Here is a 10,635-nt window from a genome sequence, read left to right on the forward strand (position 1 = left end):
TTTTATTTCATGAAAAGAGATAGTTTGAAAAATGAATGGATGTATGCAACAATGAAAAATCTTCCACCTCAGAACTGTGCAAAACCGACAGAAGCTATTAATCCCCCCCAAGTCTGATGAAATCTATATCACAATGCACCAGAATCTTGCAAGAGTTCAAAACGCAGGAATTCAATACAAGGGGGCCACGGCCCATGACTCATCACTCGCAGGAAACACTGGGCAGCAGAATTTCGAAGGTCCATTCTACAGTAACTCGAACCAGCTCTGAACTGCTGCTCTTTAACCAGCAGTGGACGCTTGAGCCGTTCAATATACACATACCAGCCTGTAAAGAAGTGATAGGTATTATCTAAATAGCGATAAATAGAGCCAGTCCTCCTCAAAGCTGGAGTATGTGTGTGTTCATGTGACTCAAAGGGGCATGGACACTCTGTGCTTGGCAAAAGTTCAGGAAACACTGAGTTGCTCCAGTTAAAACCGCTCAGAATAAGACCTAGCAGAGGTAACACGCTCTTCTAAGATCCGGGGCCTCTGCCAGGACACTCCCCAGCACTGAGGAATGGAAACTGAAACTTTTGGTTTCCCCACTAACGGCAAAGGTTAACCTCTAGCTGATGTCACGCTGAGGCAGTCCGTATGTTTGGAGCTGGACGGCAGGTCCATCACAGGAGCAGAGCCACTCCCCTTTCCTGAGCTGAGCTTGGAGGGGAAACCCAGGTTTTGATAAGTTTCATTTCACTTAGAAGACGGTCTCTCGTCGGATTCATACCCAGATGCCTGCTCTTCTCACACATCCCCAACCTGAAAAGATGGCAAGCTCCAAATCTTCTCAGACTCCATGTTACATCGTTATCGCCTTCCTGGCCCTGTGGTCTATCATCTCTATTATCATTATTGTTGTATGGGCCACTTCGCCCGAGATGAAAGGAGCCAGTCAGTGTCGGACGGAGATGAAAGCCCTCAAGGAGAGTCATGAAGGGGAAAAAATCGTGTGGACCAAAGAACGAAAAGCTTACGAGGAGCTGGTGAGACAGGGATCGAGTAACCAGTCTGCTCTACTGAAGCAAATCGAGCAGTACAAGGAGCAAATACAGTTTGTGAACATCTCTTTGAACGCCAGCCTTCAAGAAAATGTGAGTTTATCTTCTTTTTTGGGTTTCCTCTAGCCTTAACCTCAGTACGTTTACAGATTGTGAGGTAATGAGATGCAGCTATGAAAAGTCTTCTTCTTGTTGAAACACAGATATGAAACTGGTTTTGTTTTACATAATGAGTCCCAACAGGAAGTACAGAACAGATCAGGTGGAGTTAAATCTGAACAGTTATGCAAATACATGCCAAATCCTATGATCTGAACATTAAACGCATCACTTGCCCATTGAGGGGGCAGGATATCAATCACAGCTCTTCCTGGAAAAAACATTCCTGATAATCTTCACATTGTTCCTGACAAAACATGGGTGTTATGTTGTATTAAAAGAGGTTATGTCTTGATTTTTGTGGCCTTGTTTTGTCAAATGCCGTTGGAGGTGGCAGCGTGCACTCACACGCCAGTGAGATCTGACAGCCACACCTTAATGTCTCAGTGCGAACATTATGAACTTGTGTTTAATTAACCCTCTCTCTCTCTCCGCAGGTCATTATGAATGGAAACATCACGATTTTGGAAAGCAAAATCGAAGAATACAAGCTCATCAAGGAAAACCTCACTGCTGTAGTCAGCCTGCAGAAAGGTAGGGAAATTCACATCAGATTTTTCCTCTCTTCAGAGCAGCCATGAAAGGAATGCTCTCTCTCTCTCTGTAACAATATTCTTAGATGCATTTTCCCAAGTAACCATAGAAACAAATAGGAAAGGCTTGTTTGTGACAAGGAATTCTCTACAGTGGCTGTTGTAATAACACAAAGCACCGTAACTACCGGTTATTTGTCCTATAAAAATCTCAGATTTCTTTGCCTTGTTTATATATGTGCATTTATGTATTATATTCACTGAAAAGGTTGTCAAATTCAATACGAGGAAAAATTATACTGCTGGTCAAAAGTTTGGAATTGTAACGTTTTTGAAAGAAGACTGCATTTGTGTGATAACAAATCGAGTAATAGTGTGAAATATTATTATGATTTAAAATATCTATCTAAACACATTTTAAAATGTAAATTCTTTAATAAATATAATGTTCAAAAGAACAGCAGTTATTCGAAATCATGAATATTACTTTCTTTAAAAACAATTACACGTTCCAAATGGTAGTGTGTATGTGTTTTAAAATTGTATCAGGATAATATATATTTGAAGAGTTCAGATGCAAAACCCTCTAAAAGCCATTTGAAAATTTCCTTTAAAATTAGCATTTTTATTCGCCTGCTGTGTTTATGTTCAGTAAATTCACTTTAATGTCATTGAATAGTTTCTTCTCATTGCCATTAAAGTGAAATAACTTAACATAAACACAGGAGCTTGATAAAAATGCTAATTTCAGAAGAAACTCTGAACTCTTCATATATATATATATATATATATATATATATAGTTATTATTATGTTTAGTATAACTGCCTATAAAAACCTTAATCTGTCTTAAGCTAGTTTGCTGGCCTTAACTGGTCATCCAGCCTGGGTGGAATGATTTCTTGGTTTGTTTTCAGCCTTATCTACAACCAGCCTGACCTGGTTATAGACCATCTAGACCAGTTAAAGACCAGCTTGGTCAGACATGGGAAACCACAGACAAGCTTAAGGCTGACTAACCATTTTAAATTAAGCTGGAGACCATCTAGAACAGTTAAAGTCACCTTTGCCAGGTGGGAGATCATCTTAAACTACTTAAGACCATCTTAAACTAACAAACACCATCTTAAACCAACTAAGACCAACTCAAACCAACCTGTTAAGACCATAAAACCACCTAAAGTCATTGTTTTTTTTTTTGTTTTTTGTTTTTCAGCAGGGAACAGTGCTGTTTATCCAAATTTATATTGAACATTTCAAAGCCAGGTTATTGTTTAATTTGCAAAGGATTTCCTGACTCACTAAACAACTGCAGGAAATGACTCCTGAACGAATGAGATATGAAAATAACTGGGAATACAAGAGCGAGAGAGACCGTAGCCAACATTGATTAAAATCGCCTCGCTCAGCCCTTTTAAAGCGGTTATCTGAAAACACCTAGCAAGCTTTGAAAAAACCTTTTCACAAAACTTTCAAAAAACGTTTCGCACCAAGACCATATTTTAACACTAGTGTCGAATTTGAGACAAAGCAGAGAGGGAACAACGCCAGTCAGCTACCAGCTACGACTCAAAATAGTGCTCTGACATCACTGAGGTCCTTTAAGAAACAAACTGATAAGTTACACCGTGCCTAGACATTGCCTTATAAGCCAACTGACTTTTTCCTCAAAGAATGTTTGGCATATTTTTAAGAGTGTTTGAAGAGGAGCGCTAACATACTATTGGCATTACACTGAAAAAGATCTGACAAAACCTTATGAGTTGTATAGTCTGAGGAGAGTTTTTCATTATCGTTTCAGACAAGATTGAAGCCCTGGAGCACAATCTGACTCTGAAGATTCAGGAGATGGCATCTTGTGAGGCTCTACACCTTGCTTCTACGCATCTCCAAACTGCCGCGGAGAAACAGAAACAAGTCTGCGAGACCTCCAATCAATATTTAGAGAAGCAACTGTAAGTCATTCAGCATCTCTTCCACCACTTCCAACACTCTTGAACGAGTTCTTGTTTTATTAAAGCATTCGTCTAATGCCTAAATTAGATTGTAAAGCATGCAATGCAAAAATGTACTGCAAAGTCATACACTGCATTACATTTATGGTTGCTGATTAATTTAAATATCCCATTTTGTTGCTGAAATGATATGAGATTTCTATCCCTTCACCACAGGAAGGAATGCAAAGGTGTGGACCAACATAAACATGAAAATAATGATCAACTCATTGACAGCGGAGCCCAAGGAATCACCACGAGTAGTGTTACACTGGCCATGATCGTTTGCCTTAGTCTGCTTTTGGCACCATGTAAGTGCATTCTGTGTTTAAGTGAATCATATTTAGAGTATTCCAGCGGATTACAGTCTTTGTTGTGTCGGTGTTGATAATGAATCAGTATGTGCTAACGAGACTCTGCTTTATTCTCAGAGACCAGAGGAAGGCTGGATGAAGGAGTATTTGGGTGCATGTTTCAGTGGAACACTGTTCTGAGGACACCGCTCAGGTGCGCTTGTAACCCTGGATTTGAAGCACATTTAAATCTTCATTTGGAAGTGCTGATGCCAAATTTATGATTACATGTAGTTAATGAAGGTGTTTGTTTTGCAAATTTTTTTGGTGGCACGGCTGAGAGCAATGGAGAATTTTCACCTTATCCTTCAAACATATGCTGTACTTCTTTGGTGGTCACTTTTGTTTGTTTGTTTTTATTTGGAAAAAAATATACGAATGTTAGGGTCTAGATGTATCTGAATTGTATTTATTTTTGTTTGGAGAAACAAGACCAATATGCCAATGATATATTAATGTTAAGAGCTATTCAGATATTTGATCGCACTGTTTTACCACTGTCTTTTTTTGTTGTTGTTTTTTAAAGAATTTCAATTTTGAAAGCTATTTTTGAATAAAGTTAAAATGTTGACTCTCTAATTTTGACTTGATAAAAGACAGCCTTAATGTACGAGGGGCCATACAAGCCATAATTCATTCTGGCACTCCAACACACATACATTCTCCTTTCACATACATACATTTCTACTCCTCACACACATACATTCTCCTTTCACACACACACACACACACACACACACACACACACACACACACACACACACATATATATATATATATATATATATATATATATATATATATATGTATGTATGTATGTAAGAGAAGAATGTATGTATGTGTGAGAGAGAGTATAGTGGAAACGGAAGGCAGGTTAGGCGCGATCAGGGTCACCAGGACAGGTCTTGATCAGCATGGCTGAGGTAGATGAGGCGGCCGCAGAAGTATTTCAGCAAGCTATCTGGGTTTTAAAAAATAAATAAATATCATCATCGTGAAAAGGGTACATGGCCTCGTCCCTTGAGCGAGTTGTGATTGAGGACGCGGGCTCAGCCTCAGCCAGATACACGCATTATAAGCGTCTATGATTTTTTTTTTTTTTGCACTTAATTTGGGAAGTGAATAAAGTGGGACTTTGCAAGTTAGGGACAGCGATATCTTTATATTAATTCCATAACTCAAGATTTGGACTCATTGCGGTTTATTTAATTTTATTTATTTTAACTGACAGCGCGGGCAGGTTATTCCTGACAGGATGCAATTTGCTAACACAAACTTAGAGATCATCATGATATATTATCTTTAAGACAGATGCACTGAAGACGGACACAAAGAGGAGAGAATAGTCGCGCAAGCAGAGAAAATACTGTAGCCTACCAGACAGAACAAATTCATTGAAAAACTGAAAGAAAACCATAATTATGGAATTAAGGTGGGGTGAATATGGATGTATTTCTGAGGAGAACTGACTGTCTTCAGAAAAGTTTCGATGGCATTTTCTTTTTCCTCTTACCGTCGTTAATACACATTAAAGGAGTGTTAATTAGCGCAGCGCTGCGTGCAGCAATAACTCAGGAAACGCTGTTCTACAGGTCCTTCTCAAAAAATTAACATATTGTGATAAAAGTTCATTATTTTCCATAATGTAATTATAAAAATTAAACTTTCATATATTTTAGATTCATTGCACAACAACTGAAATATTTCAGGTCTTTTATTGTATTAATACTGATGATTTTGGCATACAGCTCATGAAAACCCAAAATTCCTATCTCAAAAAATTAGCATATCATGAAAAGGTTCTCTAAACGAGCTATTAACCTAATCATCTGAATCAACTAATTAACTCTAAACACCTGCAAAAGATTCCTGAGGCTTTTAAAAACTCCCAGCCTGGTTCATTACTCAAAACCGCAATCATGGGTAAGACTGCCGACCTGACTGCTGTCCAGAAGGCCATCATTGACACCCTCAAGCGAGAGGGTAAGACACAGAAAGAAATTTCTGAACGAATAGGCTGTTCCCAGAGTGCTGTATCAAGGCACCTCAGTGGGAAGTCTGTGGGAAGGAAAAAGTGTGGCAAAAAACGCTGCACAACGAGAAGAGGTGACCGGACCCTGAGGAAGATTGTGGAGAAGGACCGATTCCAGACCTTGGGGGACCTGCGGAAGCAGTGGACTGAGTCTGGAGTAGAAACATCCAGAGCCACCGTGCACAGGCATGTGCTTTTGAACCAGAAACAGCGGCAGAAGCGCCTGACCTGGGCCACAGAGAAGCAGCACTGGACTGTTGCTCAGTGGTCCAAAGTACTTTTTTACGGATGAAAGCAAATTTTGCATGTCATTCGGAAATCAAGGTGCCAGAGTCTGGAGGAAGACTGGGGAGAAGGAAATGCCAAAATGCCTGAAGTCCAGTGTCAAGTACCCACAGTCAGTGATGGTCTGGGGTGCCATGTCAGCTGCTGGTGTTGGTCCACTGTGTTTTATCAAGGGCAGGGTCAATGCAGCTAGCTATCAGGAGATTTTGGAGCACTTCATGCTTCCATCTGCTGAAAAGCTTTATGGAGATGAAGATTTTGTTTTTCAGCACGATCTGGCACCTGCTCACAGTGCCAAAACCACTGGTAAATGGTTTACTGACCATGGTATTACTGTGCTCAATTGGCCTGCCAACTCTCCTGACCTGAACCCCATAGAGAATCTGTGGGATATTGTGAAGAGAAAGTTGAGAGATGCAAGACCCAACACTCTGGATGAGCTTAAGGCCGCTATCAAAGCATCCTGGGCCTCCATAACACCTCAGCAGTGCCACAGGCTGAATGCCTCCATGCCGTGCCGCATTGAAGCACTCATTTCTGCAAAAGGATTCCCGACCAAGTATTGAGTGCATAACTGAACATAATTATTTGAAGGTTGACTTTTTTTGTATTAAAAACACTTTTCTTTTATTAGTTGGATGAAATATGCAAATTTTTTGAGATAGGAATTTTGGGTTTTCATGAGCTGTATGCCAAAATCATCAGTATTAAAACAATAAAAGACCTGAAATATTTCAGTTGGTGTGCAATGAATCTAAAATATATGAAAGTTTAATTTTTATCATTACATTATGGAAAATAATGAACTTTTATCACAATATGCTAATTTTTTGAGAAGGACCTGTATATTCGCCACCTGCTGTCAGAGATTTAATTTGCATTTTCATCAGAATCAGAAAGAGCTTTATTGCCAAGTGTGTTTACACGCAGAAAAAAATTGTCTTGGTGTCAGGAGCTTCCAGTACAGAAACTACAAACATAGTGCAGACATACATATAATTAAGGTAATAAAACTAATAATAATAAAGAGTAATAATAAAATATTCATTCAGCCTGTCTGATGTTTTTGTTTTGTGCAGTTGCTTCATGTTGCATATATTTTTGGTTGGTTGTTTGTTTGTTTGTTCAAGGTTAGTTTGGCCAGTAACAGAGCAAAATAAACATTTAATAAATGTAATAATAATAATAAAAGTAATAAGAACTAAATAAATTTGCAACGAGTATGGGAATCGGCTCATTTGATTGTAAAACAAATAAATAAAATCAGAAATTGGAATCGGTCATGAAAAATCCTGATCAGTGCATCCTTAACTGGAATAGAGTTAGACCTACCCGAAAGACCTGAAAAAAGCATGGTTCATTTCAGTTTTATCTTTGAACTATTGTACCTATTTGTGCAAAATGGTTATTATTTATTACAAAACAATGTTACAGTCAACAATGAAAACAATAAGTCTTATTTATTGATTTATTGATTGATTGATTGTGGCAAGACCTGTGAAAATTTTGCCAGGGCAAATAAAAAATTGAAACCACTGGCCGAACCGGACCAGTAGAAAACTTCCTTAGCATTAAGCCCTGTCAATACGATCAAAATCAGTGTCTTAACACTTCTACACAGATCTGTAGAACACATAGGTTACATAATGATATGTTAAAAACTTAAAATATGTACTTGAAAAGAAAACAGGATGACTTTGAATAGCATAACTGTAAAATTGTGAGGAAGAGCTGAGCAAGTCTTGCACATGTATTTCCTGGTCTGAGAGTGACTTCCTGCTTAAACAGGAAGTAATGGATACCAAAAAAAAAAAAAAAAGTAGAAAATGTATGTAAAAGCAGAATGCATGTGTGTGAAAGCAAAAAATGTATGTATGTGTAAGGAGAATGTATGTGTGTGAGAGTACTAATGTATGTATGTGAAAGGAGAATGTAAGTGTGTGTGAGAGAGAAGAAATGTATGTATGTGTGTGGAGAATGTAAGTGTGTGAAAGCAAGAATATATGTATGTGAAAGGAGAATGTTTGTTTATTGTATATAAATATTTTGTAATAAACACACACACACAAACAAACAATAGAAATCACACCTAAGTTTGGTGAATATATGTATCTTATCTTAGAAAATATAAATAAATAAATAAATGTTACTCTCAAAAAAGAAAACACACACACACAGAGAGAGAGAGAGAGAGAGAGAGAGAGAGAGAGAGAGAGAGAGAGAGATACAGTATATATATGAGCAATATCACACTTGAGATATGGCTGTATATTGGCATGGCTGTGATTCGGCCGTAGATAATTAGAAACAACAATGGAGTGTCTTTAAAAGCTCTCTTTTGTGCAGAACTACTTCCTTCCGCCACACATTTTAATCTGACAGTTTAACAGCTGAGCCCCAGTCTCTGTTACTAATTACAAAGCGTCACTTTAGAGCTAGTAACAAAGGAACGTTGCTTCAGTGAAAGCTTTATTGTATTATTGTAGTAAAAGTTTGATGTACTGTGTAGTAAAGTATTATGAGAGAGAGATGGACTGAGTGAATGTGATTACCTGCATCTGATACAGCATCTCAGTCTCCTACACACAATAAAACATAAGTTTGAATGTCCACTTATCTTTGTCGTATCGTCAATATCATTTTATCTGTGATTTCTGATAACAGCGCTGCTCAGTTCATTTGTTAGCTGCGTCATTGTTGAAAGTAAAAATAACTTTGTTTACAAAAGCGCATTTTTGAATGTCAAAGTCTTACTGACTCATAAAAACAGTCTCTTGTCTCCATCTAATGGCGGGACAATGTAACTAAAATCACCATCACGAATACAAGCACCATGTCTCTGCAATAAACACTATTATTAAATACTGTTATTATTTATATAAAATATTATTTATTGCATAATCATATTTAATAAACAACAACAACAGCCGGTCATAAAAGTTACTAGGCAATCCAGTCATCCGTACAGAGGCAGCACAATATATTGTATACAGCATTGAATTTACATAAACATAAGATTTTGCTAAAACTATTTGCTCTGGAACAAATTATAGTTTAATGAGACCAAAGACTGGCCGTTAGATTTACCTCAAACGAATTATATCTCATGTTTAACCACTATAGAGACATGAAAACCAGCGGTGACTTCCAGAAGATCTGGCCGGGGTGAAGCGCTGTGTGTGTGAGTGTGTGTGTGTGTGTGTGTGTGTGTGTGTGTGTGTGTGTGTGTGTGTGTGTGTGTGTGTGTGTGTGAAAAAAATCAGAAGACTTCATCTACATCGCAGGCAGGCAGCGGGGAAAAATATGGGGTTCCATTTGTGTCAAAAATAAGTCGACTGCTTTGTGCTTTGTACTATACAATTGTCTTTGTCTGCAGTCATTGCCTACTTGTTCTGGTAAATCAGTATATGAGCCGCATATTTGACTTCCTAGCAACCACATTCTCGCCTAAAATACTCTTAAAACTGAATTTTGTGACACAAAATGATTTTTAAAATTATTTGGGCGTCCGCCATGACACTCGCTGTGAGAAATACGGCAGCTTCGGCAAGCGGAGTGATACTAGCGGTGAAAAGGTCGAGGAGCTGAGAAAGAACTGTTGTATATATATATATATGTGTGTGTATATGTGTGTGTGTGTGTGTGTGTGTGTGTGTGTGTGTGTGTGTGTGTGTGTGTGTGTGTGAAAAAAAATCAGAAGACTTCATCTACATCGCAGGCAGGCAGCGGGGAAAAATATGGAGTTCCATTTGTGTCAAAAATAAGTTGACTGCTTTGTGCTTTGTACTATACAATTGTCTTTGTCTACAGTCATTGCCTACTTGTTCTGGTAAATCAGTATATGTTGACATGTATGTTGTCTGTTGACGTTGTCTGTCGTCCTCCTGTTTTTTTTTTCTCTGTTGATTTTGCTGTCGTGCTTATTATCGTTTGGTTCTGTAATCTTATTATGTCGTCCTGTCATCTTGTTCTGTCATCTTAACTGTCGTTCTATCGTCTGAACTGTCATTTGAACTGTCGTCTTGTTCTGTCGTCCTTACTGTCATCTTGTTCTGTCATCTGAACTGTTGTCTTGTTCTGTCATCTTAATTGTCTTTCTGTCATCTGAACTGTCATCTTTTTCTGTCATCTTAACTGTCGTCCTAGCATTCAACTTATTCTGTCGTCCTAACAGTCATCTTATTCTGTTCACCTTACTGTCATCTTGTGCTATCATCATAACCTTCATCAGCGCAGT

At 38.2% G+C, this 10,635-nt stretch overlaps 1 protein-coding gene across 1 annotated transcript; it reads left to right on the forward strand.

Annotated features, from left to right (window-relative positions):
* The first annotated feature begins 616 nt into the window (after positions 1–616).
* LOC122146693 lies at positions 617–4,660 on the forward strand. The gene is made up of 5 exons (XM_042767033.1): positions 617–1,136; positions 1,640–1,736; positions 3,536–3,689; positions 3,906–4,039; positions 4,160–4,660. Coding segments are annotated over exons 1-5 (747 nt in total). The 5' UTR covers positions 617–776; the 3' UTR covers positions 4,162–4,660.
* Positions 4,661–10,635: the final 5,975 nt, after the last annotated feature.

Source organism: Cyprinus carpio, chromosome A11 (assembly GCF_018340385.1).
Source record: "Cyprinus carpio isolate SPL01 chromosome A11, ASM1834038v1, whole genome shotgun sequence".
Classification (NCBI taxonomy): domain Eukaryota; kingdom Metazoa; phylum Chordata; class Actinopteri; order Cypriniformes; family Cyprinidae; genus Cyprinus; species Cyprinus carpio.

Bases quoted from the DNA above. Each gene is read 5' to 3' on its own strand.
- LOC122146693 (XM_042767033.1), top strand. From the start codon at position 777: ATGCCTGCTCTTCTCACACATCCCCAACCTGAAAAGATGGCAAGCTCC. The intron at 1,737-3,535 runs GTAGGGAAATTC...TTATCGTTTCAG, and splicing joins TGTAGTCAGCCTGCAGAAAG to ACAAGATTGAAGCCCTGGAG. The intron at 3,690-3,905 runs GTAAGTCATTCA...CCTTCACCACAG, and splicing joins CAATATTTAGAGAAGCAACT to GAAGGAATGCAAAGGTGTGG.